General features: G+C 36.3%; 1 protein-coding gene across 3 annotated transcripts in view; it reads right to left on the reverse strand.

The window, feature by feature from the left end:
* Positions 1 to 3,535: 3,535 nt before the first annotated feature.
* Positions 3,536 to 18,488, reverse strand: part of tcf25 (transcription factor 25 (basic helix-loop-helix)) — a 119,286-nt gene continuing 104,333 nt past the window's right edge. For all 3 annotated transcript variants that reach the window (XM_042775019.1, XM_042775018.1, XM_042775020.1), the window contains one exon: positions 3,536 to 4,174. In XM_042775019.1, coding sequence (XP_042630953.1) covers positions 4,129 to 4,174 — 46 coding nt within the window. In that variant the 3' untranslated portion in view covers positions 3,536 to 4,128. The remainder of the gene's footprint in view (positions 4,175 to 18,488) is intronic.

Genomic DNA, 18,488 nt, shown 5'->3' on the forward strand with positions numbered 1-18,488 from the left:
CACTTTGTCTGAGTTCAAATCATGTCTCAAAACTTATCTATCCTCTGTTGCTTTTAGCTTATAAGAGTGTTCTATCATAAATTGTTTTGCTACTATTTGTGTACTTTATAAGTGTTTTGTTTTTAAACTGTTTTGCTGACTTTAGAGTACTTAATCTCTTATTTTTCCTAACTTGTACAGCACTTTGGTCGGCCTGTGGCCGTTTTTATTTGTGCTTTATAAATAAACTGAACTTGAACCTTACAAAATCAGCAGGGGATCAAATAAATATATTTCCCAACTGTACAATAAAAATACAAATAAAATAAACAGTCCTTTATTTTTATTTTCAGGTACAGTAGGTCTAAGTCATCTGTAGCATTTAAGTAAGAAATACTACGGAAATTAAATAAATGTAAAAAATAAAAATATAGTCTTCACTATGTGTATCAATTAAATACACTCTTTAAAAAAAAAGCTATTAAAAATACTTATTCAGTCAAAAGCAGTGATTTTCTCAAATTATGAAAGACAACTTAACTTGAGATTGCATGCTGTCTGAAGCCCAAACTATAATTCAGCCATCCACCTTCTGTTGAAGGTCCACGCACTATCTGTGGATATCTATGCACACTTTCCTCATGCAGGCCAATTTTTGTTTCCATGCAGACGTTGCGCATACAGCAGTGAATGTGCAAGATGAATGTTGAAACAGAAGAGGCTTTAGTTCATTCAAAACAGTAAAGACCGCCTTATGGTGGTTTATGTACTCGAACAATATCTGTGGGTGGATCTGGACCAGCACCAGTCATATTTTCTTCAGAAAATGTACATGTCTAGTTCTTCTACAAATTTCAGCATAATACTCATGTCGCACCACTCAATGAATGAGGTTTGACTGTTGATTCACAGAGTTGGGCTCTTTTGATTAAGACTGGCAAATAGTCTTTCCAATATGACTCCATAAACTGTAAAGTCATTCCCTAGCAAGTGTACACCAACATGAATAACCCAATTCCCAGCACCAGAACATTGCAGATACATGTGGGTGGGCATTAAAAGTGCATTAATAGAGCCCTGGCTAACTCTGGGGTCTCTAGGACCAACTCTATAGTGCCACCATCAAAAATACACTTTACTTTTGGTTGTAACTTTTGAACCTTTCGTCCGAGAAACAAAATTCTAAGTAGGTCTGATTACACTTTTTATAATCCTTACAATCAGTATATTGCATTAGGACTCCACCCATTAAAATGACATTATTTTATTGCCTTCAAATCTTGTTCAGTTCCCACAGCCGCACATATATGACTAAACAGAAATTTAGATTTTTGACATCTTTGATTTAACACAAATTTAACAATGTCAACCCAAAATCAGACAAGATACTGCTTTATTAAATGCTTTAAAATAAAATAAAATAAAAATTTTTTTTTTTTTTGGTATTCTGTCTCCATCCATTAAAATAAACCTACCATAAATCTCACAGACCATTTATTTCTTTGTAACTGAGCAAACTGTATGCTGTTAAGAAAGCTAAGGCTTCCTTTTTTTCTAAACAAATTGAAAAACACCACCACACCCCAAAAGCTCTTTTTTTTCTGTTATTAACTCCATTCTTAACCCCCCTGTTATTTCTCTTCACTGCCCATCTTTGGATCTTTGTGAGAATTTTTCTAGTTTATTTCGGCAATAAAGCTTCAAGTTTTGAGAGCCCAGTTTTCGATCTCTGATCAGGTAATACCAACAGAGATGACTTCACCTGTCCTGTGGACTTCTTTCAATCCTGTCTCTCTGCATTATGTAAAGGAAGTTATGCTTAAACTCAAACCCTCCTTTAGCTCACACGACACCATACATCCGTACTATCTGAGACAAATATTTGACACTGTCGGGCCCAGGGCTGGTGTCACTATTTAACAAATCCTTGTTAGAAGGGAGCTGTGCCATCTAACTTTGAAAATTGCCACGGTTACACCTGTTTTAAAGAAACCCTCACTTGATGCTTCTATTTTATCAAATTTTCGTCCGATTTCCATTTTGCCATTTATTTCTAAGATACTGGAAAAAATTGTGTTTTTTCACACAATTTTTAAAACAGAAATTTAGATTTTTGACATCTTTGATTTAACACAAATTTAACAATGTCAACCCAAAATCAGACAAGATACTGCTTTATTAAATGCTTTAAAATAAAATAAAATAAAAATAACTTTTGATAGTATTGTTCTAAGGTTGCTTTCTTGTCATTGTGTTCTCTGGGTTATGCTGATTCCAATGATATCCCATTTGCTAATGTCTGTCATTTAGCATGTCTGCCATTTTAAAGTATATGAAACAAAACAATGTCAATATGTTTAAATATTAAATTTGCTTTGGTTGAGAAAGAACACAACATAGACAGAATGACCTTTAGTTAAATGGAAAGGATTGTGATTCTGAAAGGTTCTTCAGAAGTTATTTAGTATGCTTGAGAAAAGCTTTGACAAGTTAAAGGGATAGTTCACCCAAAAATGAAAATTAGCCCATGATTTACTCACCCTCAGGGCATCCTAGGCATATCTGTGGGCGTGTTTACACTTGTCATGTTTGGTTCGATTAAAAAAAAAAAAACTCTGGTGCGATTGCTCTGTTAGTGCGGTTCATTTGAGTAAGTGTGAATGCTGCAATCCAAACCCTGGTGTGGACCAAACAAGAGGACTGAGACCGCTAAAAAGAAGAGTTGTGTTCCGCTTCCAAATGAACTTTGGTGTGGTTCGAAAGAAATATGAACACAACATGGACCAAATACTTCTAAACAAACCAAACACAGGAAGTAATGACAACATGCAACGCTATGCGACATGATTTGACAACGGGGAATGAGCAGTGTATCCAAAACAAAATGAGCAGAGGGAAAACATGGAGCAGCGAGGAGGTAAAGTGCCTTTTATGAGCTCTTTGTGAGTTCGCAGTGGGTGAAAATAAAATCATAAGTATATGCAACAATGACAATGTAGTGCAGCAGACGGCATTAGGTGTATTCAACAAAGCAGCACTGAGCAGACCAATCAGTGAATGGGTACTTTGATGTAACACAGCAATCGGTCTGAGCAGTGCCACTTTAAGTCGAACACACCTTTTGTTTGGGGTGTGCGGTGAGTTCTGGCACGAAATATACGTCATTCAACCAGACCAATCAGGTTGTGATCTTATCACTATGCCTTTAGGTTCATTCTTGATGTTGAATAAAACAAATCTGCAGGACCGGGCAGGTGATGATGCTTCATCCAGCAAGAAATGTCTGTTAGAAAAGCTGAGATGCGAGCAGCTATTGTCGGATCATCAGGATGGAATGAGAGGTAGAGTTGAGTGTCATCAGCATAGCGGTGATATGAAAAGCCACGTTTCTGAATGACAGAACCTAGTAATGCCAAGTAGACAGAGAAGAGAAGTGGTCCAAGAACTGAGCCCTGAGGCACCCCTCACTCCATAGGCACTCCCCTTTTGGGTGAACTATCCCTTTAACAACATATTTTTGCATGGGATGAAACAGGGACTGGTACACACCAAACACTAAATCTGGAATAAAACCGTTTTTAATTACCTCACAAGATTAAATCAACTCTGTCATCAATTAGTGCCCATTTACAGAATTTTGAATATATTACATACCCTTGGCTATATACATCAGCATGTATATTTGATATCTTATAATATTCAACACTAAAATACCATTGCCAGGGTTCTGAATATCTGACCTGCTGTAGTTGAAGATGTCAAGCTCATCTAAAGAAAAAATGAATTAATTTCTCAAAATGATCAACTTTTAACATTATAAAGTGTACCTCACCCTCAGACAGGATATATCCAACCCCTTATCCAAACACGAAACCTTAAAGTAAACATTTAATCATTACTAAAACACAATTACTAAATTTACTAAAACAATTTTGAACACACTTTAATTCAGATTTTTTTTTTTTTTACTAATGTTTCGAGCTGACTGTCAAAGTGTACTAAACATGGTAACTCAAATTCATGGGTGAGTGCTCTTTTAGTCCCATTCCTCCTCGTCTCTTTCATGGTTGTTCTCCCACTGAGGTTCATGAAACTGGATGTTAGCCAACATGTCCCTCATAGCCACCATGAGTCTGTTCACTTCCTGGTTCAATTCACGCCCAGCACGAGCAACTTCTTGTCTGTCTTCAGGCCTCTAAACATGGGGGGGGGGGAGAGAACAACTAAATCATTAGCAGATGCAAATCATGCTTTGTATAGTAGTATGGCATAAATAATATTGTATCTTTCATAACCTGAGGCAAAAAGGGTTTAAAGACTACATGCAGGGTGTTTCAGTGACCTAGAGAGGTAATGGGGAATGTTCCTTCCTGTGTCAAGCCAGATGGGTTTAGAAGTGGGCTGCCTCCCCAAGCTTTTGGGTATTTTTAAATAGGCCGTCCCTCTGAATCCCACTTATTAAGTTTGGGCTGAGTAGACTGGTCCCCCAATTCAGGGCTTCAAGTGAACACCCCTGCTCAGAGTGTAGCTGTCTGCGGATAGTTACAGTAGGTGGCCATCCAAAAAGTTGCTTCTAAGTTGCTTCTACCGCCTCTCGTACCGCCGCCGCGGCGTCTGTAAAGTGCATTTGCAGCTTTTGACCGCTGAGTGGCGCTTTAATCAGAAGTTATCAAACAAGCTCTTCAAAGCACAATAGACGTCAGTTTTGCCTCACCGAAGTGTTATATTTGACGACTGCAGTCAGGGAAAATTAAAGAAAAACACTGTAGTTAAAATATTTAATATTCACAGATGAAAGTTTGGCACTTATGAAGTTATGTGCATTTCTTAGAACGAATTCAAGCAGGATAAATGTCAAGCCTGTGTCTGAGCCTGTGCTTATATTTTCTCTAAGCTACACAATATTACACCATATTTTAGATTTGACACATTTAATAGGTGTGCAGTATTATTTATATAATATGAATTATGTGTTTTATTATTCAAAAGAAATTGTGGTTTACTTTGCATCGGAGCATTAAAAGTGGCAGCCTATTTTAGTGAGCTAGGCTACATGGATTAATATACAAAATGTCAATATTCTCATATATTAGGCCTATATTGTAATTTATATTTTAAAATTCCTTTAATAAAACAACATGCATTTTTGTTATTCGTAACTTTTATTTTGACAGACAACTTATTGGGAAAATATATTTGTCTGTACACTGATTAAGAAATTGTTGCGTGTTTTATAAATTATTTTCTTTATTTTAGCAAAACGTGAGCCACTGTAAGATTTCATTCCCATTATTTAGGCCTGATTAAAAGAAGAAACGAATAAATTAAATCTGCACGATTTAGCTAAATCATTGAAATTCTAAAGAATGGACTGATTAATAAAACGTCCTCACGATTAAACTCAAGTTCTCTCATTATAATCACCAAAGTGCAAATGATGTAAAAAAAAAAAGAGCTTCATTAATAGATACCTTCAGTGATTTTAAAGGGAGCCTTCTTTACTTGCTTTCATATAATTTAAGTAAAAAAATAAAATTGCAGCCGCACTTAAATGCAGGTGTGTAAAATGTCTGCGTACAAGATTTGCGCGGCGCGAGTGATGCTGAGTGCACGCGCAGCATTTATTCTTATTTGTTTTATCTTCTTTACAAATCTTGTTTGGTTTTATTTTGGATAATTGCATGTAAAAAATAATTTACGTAGTAATGCACACGCAAAATGTGAATTATTATTCATATTCAAGTGTTTGTATGAAAATTATTAATGCATGCAGGACAGGGAGGCGCCCTCTAGATCACTTGAATTTTTTTTCCTGATAATGAAATAACTGAAAATTGTGGTGTCTCACATACATGAGAAATATATCTACAGAAAGCTTGAAATGTCTTTTAAACAAATCAATTCAAAACGAAAGCATTATGTAATCTGTGAAGGTTGTAGGGTTGAAGGTTCTCTTTAAAGGCGCGTTCATGTGGAGAGAGCCAGTAGTGTGAATTTCATCTTGCAGCCGACAAGAAAACATTTGTTTATTAATAAATAATTAAAATGTCTCCTTTTTTACAATTATTTTTAAAATTTTTACTTCTGCCTTGCTTTGTGGCAAACTTAATGCATGTGCTTGAGCGTGGAATATATTAAGGCTCATTATGGATTATAGATGTTAATTTCATATAAACCTCTGATTAGTTGAATAATGACAAATGAATGACTAGTAACTAGAAAAATGGGAGGCAGACCTATTAAATACCCTCTAGACATCTCTGTTAAAGTTTTTAATGCATTTTATACGCGTTTGCATAAATTCTTCTTTCAGAACGGTCTGTAATGGAGAGAAGCTTTAACACTGATTTTTCCTCTGAAACACAAAAACAAAAATTGAAATAAAATTGATATTTTATGTTTTGAGAATGGCCAGCCCTTCTCTACAGATATTGTTGCTTCTGGTTTGTGCATTGTAAATAGGCTACAATAATAATAATAATAATAATAAAAATAATAATAATAATAATAATAATAATAATAATAGTCTCCAAAAACTCCAAAATGTTTTTTGTCATGTCTGTATACGCATGTGTATTCCCAAATCTAAAAAAGCCTATAAAACATCATAGACGGATCATACTGATGTCTGCACTCTGTTTGGGATTTAGAAAAACAAAGAGATGGTTCAATATATTGATTATGAAAAGGCTACATTCTGTACAAATTTATATTTCATAGTCTAAAAAATATTGTTTAGACGAAACAAAATAAAATTAATGCAACAGTTAGCGAATTTATTTAATTTATTTATTTTTATTTTATTTTTTTTTATTTTTTTGAGTTAAGGCAACTACCTCTGAAATTAAGTTATAATAACCAATAAACTATATTGCGCTAGTAGTCAACATTAGAAGTGGATCAAAACCTTTCTTCAAAGTTGTCCTAAAACCAAAATGACGAGGCAATCGTCCTATCTAAACCTGTTCTGCAAGTTTGATACCCACATAAGCAGGATGCAAGTTTCCCCCTCTGGTCTATGCATCCCTGCCTCTGCTGAATAACTTTTATCCCCGGTGGGGATAAAAACATCATGCAAACCCGCTCTGACGTCCCGATCTGAATCAAATGATTCGCGATACGCAATCCGATTGGAGCGCTTCGAAACAGTGAATCATTTTGCGACAATGGTTTAACTGATTCGGAATTTCAAAAAGCTCCGTTGTGTTCTTTGCTCGCTTTCTCTATGTAATTTGTTGTTTGAATAACCGTGGACATTAAATTATTACAATTAATAGACCTAACGTAGGCTTACAATGTTTTTATTAAACTGAGATCACACTAAATGCAATTTCTGTTGTATTAAAAACATTTCATAAAAAATTTCAAAAGCACCCCCCACCTCTGTTTTTTTTCACAAATCGCACCCTGTTCATAAGACACTGTCCATATGAAAGACCAAGAGATTCACACATTTATATCGACCCCCACAAGCTATACAGAACTACCCCAAAAACCCCAGGCCCCTCCAGCTGAACTGAACTCAGTCTGTTTGTTGGCTGTGAGGAACTGTGTGTTCTCATGTTACTGGGTTGAAACATGCCTGCACTCACATCAGCCCTACTCTTTTCATTCATTATTTTCTCGCAGCCCATATTATTGTTTTCACAAGACCATAATAATAACAAATTATCAATTGATAATTAATCATTATTTTATGAAAATCATTGTTATTTGTGAACGTAGCGTTTGCAGAACGCTTTAAGACCAAGTGGAGTCCTCCATCAGCTGCTCCCGCTTCACAGCGCGCGGGACTCGCGCTAACTGACCCAGCTTCAAAGTCCGCAAGTTTTGATTTAACTAAATCAATTTGAGCGAATACAACTTACTGATCATGAGCCCAACATTTAGCAAGACAGAAAAACATTCAGTCTACCTGAAGGAAGATGTAAGTTAATGCTGTTAAATAGAGAGTTAAATAGAGAGAGAGAGAGAGAGAGAAAAAACGTGTTGGCTATTCCTAAACTTGGAGCTCATTATATTGAAGTACAAATGCAAACACCAGAAGCAACCTACACTCTCTCAGTGTTCTTTCATTGAAAAGTATGTTTTTTTTTTTTTTTTTTTTATTTACAGGCTATATGGTTGAAATAATATTTTAGTTCAAAACGTTTCATAGACCTTCAGTTGTTATGCTCTAAAATCCCATGACATCTGTAATTTCACAGTATTTTCACCTCCTAAATCACTAACCTTTAAAGTCACAATTCTATAATGGTCAAATTTACTCAGGCCGATGGCACTTTTAATGATATTATTTTTTATTTTATTTATTTATTTATTTTTTTAGAATAATTGTAGCCTACATAAATAGGTGAAGCAAAACAAATATAAATAATATTTGGATCGTCCCTTATTTTCTACAAGAATAAACATGATAACATATTATTAATTCATAGAAATAATTTAAGCATTTAAAACCTGATAACATACTATTAACTCATAGAAATAATTTAAGCAATTAAAACCCTTTTTTTAAACTTGAACTTCAATACTATTAAACTGACTTTAAAATCTCTAGGAGTTTATAAGTTAAAAGGGTAAAATGTCACAGTGCATGTTAAACAGCCTAAATGAACTTGTGTAAACAATATAATTAGAACTAACAATATAATTCGATTTTTTTTTTTAAATGAACAATTCCTGTATAAAAATGGGACATCAACCTTTATATCAAACATTTTGAAATCGTCCACAGCTGAGCAATGCGCGTGGCAGGTTGAGCGTGCGAAGTGAATGTGCTGCACAAAGTTATTTTCAGATGCAATGAAAAAAAAAAAAAAAAAACACTGGAGAGCCTAGATTAGGACCAGACTCTGTTCCTAAGTATATAATAATTATAATTACTGTTAACCCACAGTAACAAATTTTAACCGATTAATTGCCTATTTTCGTTTGCTGCATGTTTTTTATTTTTTTATTATTTATTTTTTTATTTTTTAAAACAGGCTAAAAAATAAATTAAGTTTGTGAGAGGAAAAAATAAAAAAAGTCGTGTATAAGTTGCATTTTATTACATTCAGAAATAATAACGGCTGGTCTAATAATGTTATAATGTGCCAACAGGATATTTTTAGTTTTCTTCACTTTACAACAAATACTTTAATTTTAACAAATTTACCAGAACAGAACAAGAATTAAAAATAAAATTGCAGTATATTATAATATAGGCTTAGCTATAAACAAACAAAAAAATAAATGAACAATAATATAAAGCGAACCATAAGGTAAGGTTGGGCTCTCATTCGGGAGAAATCCAAACGTTTCCATATTCGTGATGTTGCCTATTTCAAGCTTAACTATTATTCATTGGGTAAAATAGGCTTTGTAGTTCACGCGTGTCATCAGTATCGAATGAAGAAAAAAAAAAAATCATAATTAGCAAAAATATGCCAAAGTGGACCGCTGCTTGCGCCGAATGGCACGGTGAACGGCTACCGTTTCCAATGAATGTGCGCGAGGCACCAGCGCGATCAAACAGCTGAAACAGAAAATACTCAATTTTTGGTCACACAGTAAAGGCATAATTTAAAAATGCAAAGTGTTAGCAGTTTTGAAAAATCAAGAATAATAACAGAATTAATAATAATTATTGCTAAATGCTGGACCGTTCTCATTTCGATCTGCAAATGGAACCTGAAGGATTTTTTTTAAACCAAAAATGAACCGAAATGAAAACATTTAGCTTTTTATCCGTATATTTAGGCCTTATATTTATTGACTGTTTAATAACAATAGCATGCATAAGCTCCTTCGTGTAAAGGTCTTTCTTTTCATTTTTGGTGAGTAGACTGTAGCCTAAGACTATCCTACATTTTGAAATTAACTCACTGTACATTTTTAATGGTTTTTAAAGATGTTACAATGTTATATCATAATGTTGTTGTTGTTTTACTTCCTCCTTTTATCTCATTTTACAATTACATTCAGTTCGCAATCCGTCCCTTTGCGCCACCTGGCGGTAGTTTCGCGAATGAATTTAACACGCGACTGACTTGCAGTTAATGCCGCGGCCCTGTGGCGGCGGTAGGCGTGGCGGTATTACTCATTTTGGTTGTCTACCTACTGTATGCTCCAGCACAAACTTACTTTGCTCTCAAATATAGTGGTCTGAGGGCAGGTGTGTTCTAACCTGGCTTCTATGACTAGGTAGGGTTCCCCTCTGCACAAGCCCTCTCAACTAAGTGCTCAAGTGTTTGTCTAGGAATCTGCTATTCGAGGATAGTTGTGTTTCAGCTCTGAGACTGCTCCCCTTGATAGGGTTTTTAAGTAGTGGTCTCCTTGAGCCCCTTGCCTAGCCTAGACTGTGCTGTCTCCCATTTGGATTTAAGTAGATGACCCACTTCCATGCATAGGTGAAGCATGTGTAAGTCTTAGCCTTCCCCTGGCCATGGGGTCTTATGGCAAAAATGCCACTAAATTGGACAAAAATGCTCCAGCACAAACAAATGAAATATATCGCGTCTGTTGCTAACAAAGCGAAAATGAATAGAAAGTGTCGATAGAAGCATCAGATTTATATCTGCTCATGTTGCACTGTATTTCATTTTAGGTGATTTTACAGTTTTGCGCATTATAACTAATCCTACATGATTCTGTTGAGTTTAGGAATGCAATAGCCAATCAGATGCGTTCAGATGAGTCATGTTTTTTTGAGTGCTTAGAGTGCTTAAATTCAAAATAGATCAAAGTAAGTAATAATGTCACTTTCTGTAGGCTATGTAATTTATTCGCCATTTGAATAACCATAGAAAGGAAACATCATATAATTATCAGTTTCTAATGTTTTAATTAAATTGTAATCAAGTTTAAAAACAAAATCAGTCTCAAACATTTTATTAGCTTACTTGACATCCATGTATGGTTCTTGCCTAAATAGACATGATGTTTGTATTTAATACATAATGGCTGCTTTTAGCCCTACCCTGGAGTTGGTTCACCCTCCCCCAATGCTTCCATGGTCTAGGAAGTCTTCAGCCTTATCTGAGGGAACTGCTATTAGAGGACAGCTGTGTCCAGCCCTCTTGTGTTATGGCCACTGCTTACATCAGGCTTGATCTTGGACTAATTATGTTTTATGTGTTTGCTCTTTAGTGAATCATTTACTAATGGTCAGGATCTCCCTCACGTGAGCTTCTGGTCAATAACATTGTAGTTGCTTGCCTCTATGGGACTACACTGATTGGGGACCTGTATAGTATAGCCATCTGAGGATGGTTATATACCAGCCATTGTTATAGCAGGATGTGCTTACTTAATACAGCTATCTGAGACTAGCTGTGTTTTAGATTAAAAAGCCCTTTCCCTGAAAACATAGCTGAGGATAGCTATCTGCTAGTTCAGTGATTGCTCCCCTGCTTAGGGATTCTAAGTAGCGGTCTCCTTAAGCCCTTGCCTAGACAGTGTTGTCTCCCCTATCAGGGTTGTAAGTAGACAGCCCACTCTCTGTAGTCTAGGGAGTTTCAGTTGGTCCCCCTTCTGGTAGCCCCTTCCTAGGTACAAAACTATCTGAGGATAGCTATGCGCTAGCTAAATGATTGATAGCTCAACTCTCAGTGGTCTGAGCAGTTTTGAAGGAAGGTCTTACCTGGCTATCTGAGGCTAGCTGTACAGTGGGTGCGGAAAGTATTCAGACCCCCTTAGATTTTTCACTCTTTGTTATATTGCAGCCATTTGCTAAAATCATTTAAGTTCATTTTTCCCCTCATTAATGTACACACAGCACCCCATATTGACAGAAAAACACAGAATTGTTGACATGTTTGCAGATTTATTAAAAAAGAAAAACTGAAATATCACATGGTCCTAAGTATTCAGACCCTTTGCTGTGACACTCATATATTTAACTCAGGTGATGTCCATTTCTTTTGATCATCCTTGAGATGGTTCTACACCTTCATTTGAGTCCAGCTGTGTTTGATTATACTGATTGGACTTGATTAGGAAAGCCACACACCAGTATATATATATATAAGACCTTACAGCTTACAGTGCATGTCAGAGCAAATGAGAATCATGAGGTCAAAGGAACTGCCTGAAGAGCTCAGAGACAGAACTGTGGCAAGGCACAGATCTGGCCAAGGTTACAAAAAAAAAATTCTGCTGCACTTAAGGTTCCTAAGAGCACAGTGGCCTCCATAATCCTTAAATGGAAGATGTTTGGGACGACCAGAATCCTTCCTAGAGCTGGCCATCCGGCCAAACTAAGCAATTAGGGGAGAAGAGCCTTGTTGAGAGAGGAAAGAAGAACCCAAAGATCACTGTGGCTGAGCTCAAGAGATGCAGTCGGGAGATGGGAGAAAGTTGCAGAAAGTCAACCATCACTGCAGCCCTTCAACAGTCGGGGCTTTATGGCAGAGTGGCCCGACGGAAGCCTCTCCTCAGTGCAAGACACATGAAAAAACACCTGAAGGACTCCAAGATGGTGAGAAATAAGATTCTCTGCTCTGATGAGACCAAGATAGAACTTTTTGGCCTTAAATCTAAGCGGTATGTGTGGAGAAAACCAGGCACTGCTCATCACCTGTCCAATACAGTTCCAACACTGAAGCATGGTGGTGGCAGCATCATGCTGTGGGGGTGTTTTTCAGCTGCAGGGACAGGACGACTGGTTGCAATCGAGGGAAAGATGAATGCGGCCAAGTACAGGGATATCCTAAGGACTCTGGAAAACCTTCTCCAGAGTGCTCAGGACCTCAGACTGGGCCGAAGGTTCACCTTCCAACAAGACAATGACCCTAAGCACACAGCTAAAATAACTAAGGAATGGCTTCACAACAACTCTGTGACTGTTCTTAAATGGCCCAGCCAGATCCCTGACTTAAACCCAATTGAGCATCTCTGGAGAGACCTGAAAATGGCTGTCCACCAACGTTTACCATTCAACCTGACAGAACTGGAGAGGATCTGCAAGGAGGAATGGCAGAGGATCCCCAAATCCAGGAGTGAAAAACTTGTTGCATCTTTCCCCAAAAGACTCATGACTGTATTAGATCAAAAGGGTGCTTCTACTAAATACTGAGCAAAGGGTCTGAATACTTAGGACCATGTGACATTTTCTTTTTTAATAAATGTGCAAAAATGTCAACAATTCTGTATTTTTCTGTCAATATGGGGTGCTGTGTGTACATTAATGAGGAAAAAAATTAACTTAAATGATTTTAGCAAATGGCTGCAATATAACAAAGAGTGATAAATTTAAGGGGGTCTGAATACTTTCCGCACCCACTGTATATGGTTTATCTTGGTCTACGAGCCTTTCATAAGACCCTTAGGATATAGCTATCTGAGGATAGCTATATTCTAGCTCAGCAGCTACTCCCCTTACTTGGGCTTTAAGAATTGATTTCTCTGAACTCCTATCTAGAGTTTTCTAATGTGCCTCTTCAGTGGTCTTGTGTATCCAGGTTAGTATCGCTCACATAGCATAGCTATCTGAGGATAGCTGTGTTCTTAACTTTGGTTTGGATGTTCCCCTTTCTATGAATTGGGTTCTCCATTTCTGCCAAGTTATTTGGGCAGCTCGAGGCGTCAGTGGCTTGGCCCCTTTCTGAGGAAAGTTTAGGTGAATGTCTGTCACCTCCTTGGTCACTCACTAGGTGGACAGGCATACTCCTCAGCATGACAGTTGGCATTTTGGTTCCCATAGTATCCACTAAAGGATGTAGCGTGACTTCCCTAGAAGGGGAACACCTTGGGTTATGTGTGTAACCATGGTTCCTGAAGAGAAAACAAGATGCTGCATCCCCTTGCTATGCCTTCGGCCTGCCTGTTTATGTCTCCTTCAGACAACTAAGTTTTATCCCTTTTATACTTCCAGGCATCCGCCTATGACGTCACAGGCCATGTGGACCAATAGGATTGGTATTTTTTCCACACGTGCTTCAGACACCGCTCATACTGGCAGCACTCCCCATAGTGTCTCCTATAGAATGCAGAATCTCGTTTCCCCTGAAAACCATAACTGCAAATTTGACAATGATTTTTTACAAGAGTTCAAACGAGTAGTAATATTAAGAGACTTACATTTTAGTACAATATTGACAATGTTGACTGTTTTTGCTCAATTTGTTTAATAAAAAATAGTTCCAAAAAACGATCAAAGCAGAACAGTCATGTATACCTCTGAGCAACACACAGCGGTATTTCCTTACTGAATGATTCCACATTTTTGAATTAATCATTTGAGTCAATGATTCAGTGGTCTTTTCATAAAGACAGGAACTTGCTTTATTCTTAAATGAATCAGCTGCCTGAATGAATCGTTTGAATGAATGCCTCAATTACTCACTCATTAAGTCACTTGCTGCCACCTACTGACTGTTTACTTTCATATTTAAAAGTAGCTTATCTTTGCATTTTTTCTTCAACATTTCATATTTGTATATTTAAAAAAAAAAGGTTTAAAACACCAAGCTCATAACATTTTTATGCTGTTGTAATTTTGCAGTATGAATGCATCTAAATGCCACTTCCGCTGCTTCTGTTTCTTTTGCAGTGGAAAGATTGGTCTTGGTAATACAGATTTAATTTTATTGATTATTAATAAAATGTAAGAATTTGATATGAAAGATGCAAGATGCATTTAATAAGACATGGGAAAATGTCCTTTAAACAGGCAAAAAAGCATTTCAACCAAATGTAATTTATGCAATATTACAAACCTTTAACCCACTGGGGAAAATCAACCGATGGCAACAGTTTAAAAGCAGCCCAATTTCGTGGGAAAAATCCAACACCAGCCGCAGAAGTCAGATTGACTAATCAAGGGTCAAAAGTAAGGAGAGATGACTGACAAGATGTTGGATTTGCTCCTCAACAGATCGCAAGCTCATTGACAAATATGAGTGGCTCCCGTGGCTCAGTGGTAGAGCATTGCGTTAGCAGCGCAAAAGGTTGTGGGTTCGATTCCCAGGGAACACATGTTAGGTAAAAAATGTTAGCCTGAATGCACTGTAAGTTGCTTTGGATAAAAGCGTCTGCTAAATGCATAAATAAATGCATAAAATATAGATGTGCTCCCTTTACACAGTGCGCGCGCGATAGCGAAATCGAAAGTGACATGCCAGCGCTCATTTCAAAAGGGATTTAAATACCCCACAAATTAATAGCAGCGCCCTAGTGCGCGAAAATTAAATACAATATTAGAATGTGTGCAGGAGCAGATACAAAAATCTCGGGAGCGGATGGGACTGGGAGCATGCGGTAATGGTCAGAAATTCAACGACAGCGGGATCAACAAGCCACGCTATCACGCAGCAGCGCATTCAGTCAGTGAGCCCATTACAGATGATGTCAAATCTTGCGGGATTCCAAAAATAAACTACATAGAACCCACTATTCAGACAAATATACGTAATGAAAAGATGATACAAAATTGAATACTTTGGTAAATGGCATTTATGACTTTTTAATACTTTTTAAGGGCCTTAATTTTCTCTAAATATATATATAAAAACTTAAAACACCCCACACACACCCTATTATAACAACTAAAAAACGGTCAATATGAGCACCCTAATTAAAATATGCTTTGTTTGTACATCTACCTATAACAGTACCTTTACCATTAATAGATACTGTAGTTAATGGCTTTGTTTGCTGTTTTAATTATGAAATGTGCCATTGTGGCAAGTCAAGTCAGCTCATTAAAGCACATGATCATTATTGTAGATTTGAGTAAAAGTTAACAAAGCCCTATTTGGATGGGATTTATTTCTAGGAGGTTTGGTGATTTTGTTATCTTAAATCCCCATTTTAATCCAGTCCCTGAGCTCATATGTAGGTTTCATCTTGCCATTCAAGTAATAATTGCAGGAGACGCCATGTTACACGCCATACTTTTTTTAAATGCATTACACACTAGTTGACAAACATATCATGAGTATAACAATGAAAGCAGCCATATTTATAAAAAAAAAAAAAAAAAAAAAAAAAAAAAAAACACAAGACAGGGTAAGCGTGGCATGTCTGGGACGGCTGGGAATGAGTTAGGATTTGGTGACCCTGGGCCCCGAAGCACCTCACCTTGATAACCCCTTTGCAACTTGACGCTGGCGGGGGTCTATCATATGCCATGGCCATGAGGGATGTCAGAGGCAGCTTTAATAGTTGTATCAATATTATTATTATTATTAATATTATTATTATTATTATTATTATTATTATTGCAACTACTACTATTATCATTACTTTCAATGGCTGTGTCAATATTATTATTACTATTATTATTATTATTATTTCTACTACTACTACTACTATTTTATTTGTCCTTTTCCTGATCCTTTAACCTCCCCCTCATTCTGGAAGAAATATTTGTTAATATATGTTTATCATTACTACGACTGCTAATACTATTATTACCATTTGTCTTTTCTTATTAATTGGATTTATCATTATTATTATTATCATTATCATTATTATTATTAGCATTATTATTTTTAGTACTATTGGCTATTGTTATGTGCGTATATATGTATGTGTATTTATAATTTTTTTTTTTTTTTTCCTCTCTGGTTAAGTCTGTTGTACTTCCCTACAGCCCCCTTTTATTCATATATTTCTACTCCCTCATCCAGTTACACTAAACACACACGCACACACATACACACACAAATCGTACTGATATGTATGTTATGTCGGTTCTCTGAATTTGTTTTTTGCATTTAATTTGTTTTTTGTAAATCTTGTAATAGTCTGTTTGCATAATAAAAAAAAAAAAAAAAAAAAAAAATAATAATTGCAGGAGAAATTAAGCAAAAATTATACCTACTTGTTTAAGTAAACTATAGTGTGAGCCAATTTTTTATTTACATTTTGGCAAATTGATGCTATTTAAAGTATGCCTATAAAGCTATTAGCAGTTCATCTTTGCATTACAGACAAGATTACAGGACAACAAAACTTCAAGTAAGTTCTTAAGTTTTTTTTTTTTTTTATCAGTAATATCATCCTCAAGTTATGACTTTGAGAATGTGGACAACTTCACCTCCCTCCATATATATTTGCCTCACATTGCTTCTCCCTCTCTCTACTGTGTATATGGCCAGATTCTGTAATTCCCAATGGTTAAAATCACATCCAGAAAAATGAGTCAAGTGAGGAGCATCTTGAATACATTCCCCACCTCCCCTCATTTCAGATAATTAAATCATATCATATAAAATCTAATTAAAATACTATACATCAGTGTTTCCCAATCTTTTTTTTAGACATGGCAGTTTTGATCAGTAAAATATCCCATGGCACACCACTAAGTACTGAAATATAGCAAAATTGCACAAACATGCATTGCTTCAAATTAGGGCTGCACGATTAATCGAATGCAATTGTCATGCGCATCTTGTCAGTAAAGCCGGTTCTGTAATCAGTAGTAAATCTCCATCATGTGCTTTCAGATGGAGCTGCATTTACTGCACAGAGCTGTAGTTCACTGACAAGCTATGCAAAATCGTGTTCATAATTGCAGATGATTTAATCGCGCTATTATGAAATCTAAGAAATCATTCTGCAATTCTAAAAGCTGTTTGCATTGCTTGTCAGTGAACTATGGCTCTGTGTAGTAAATGCTGTTCCATCTGAAAGCATGTGAAAATACCACATTTAAAAACATGTTTTTACTCCAAACTCACTTCATAACATTAGACGAGTGTTTGAAATAAATCCTTCTGAGAGATAATGTGGCTTCTAACACATAATAAGGGTGTATTGACAACTGTCTTGTTTGGTTTGATTGAATCAAACAAGTTTGTTTCCCCTCTTGGTGCAGACCTTTTGGGCAGGTGTGAATACAGCAATTGTACTCGGGTGCAGACCAAATAACCATACCGAGACCCAGCTGAAGAGGTGGTCTTGGTCTGCTTCCAAACGAACTCTGGTACGGTTAGTTTAAGGTGTGAATATGACCCGACCTCGATCCGACCCAACTGCAGAAATCACGCTCAGAAACAGACAGCTTGTGCATATAGTGCTGTTGTTTGCGTTTCAATGGTTTAAATCACTTATTTTTAATCCACAATGCTTAAAAACTTATTCGCATGTAATGAATGAGTACATAATTTGTGGAGAAGAATGCGGGCATGATAAAACAAAGGTTAAGCTTAAAACACTGTCAACCTTAAAGTGTGTGTTTGATAATTCAGGTAAGAATAGGCTGTGACTTGAGATATGCATTTATGTCCCTATTTGCTGGCTTGTTTAAATGCAGATAAAGTAGAGGCTTGAATTGGTACCTCTGTTGTGATTGAAAGAGTCTTTGTGTTTCATGCTTAATGGTATCAGTGTAAGGTTAATCTGATTTTAGCGAAGAAACGCTAATTTCAGTATTAAAGCGTAAATCTGCTCTGACGAATAAATCTCAGCTCAGCAGCATGTCCAAACTGTACCATAATGCATTAATCTGCTTTAGTAAAGAAATCACAAAATTGCAATATTGTTTAAACCAGGGGTGTCAAACTCATTTTGGTCTGGGG

Source organism: Cyprinus carpio, chromosome A18, assembly GCF_018340385.1.
Source record: "Cyprinus carpio isolate SPL01 chromosome A18, ASM1834038v1, whole genome shotgun sequence".
NCBI lineage: Eukaryota > Metazoa > Chordata > Actinopteri > Cypriniformes > Cyprinidae > Cyprinus > Cyprinus carpio.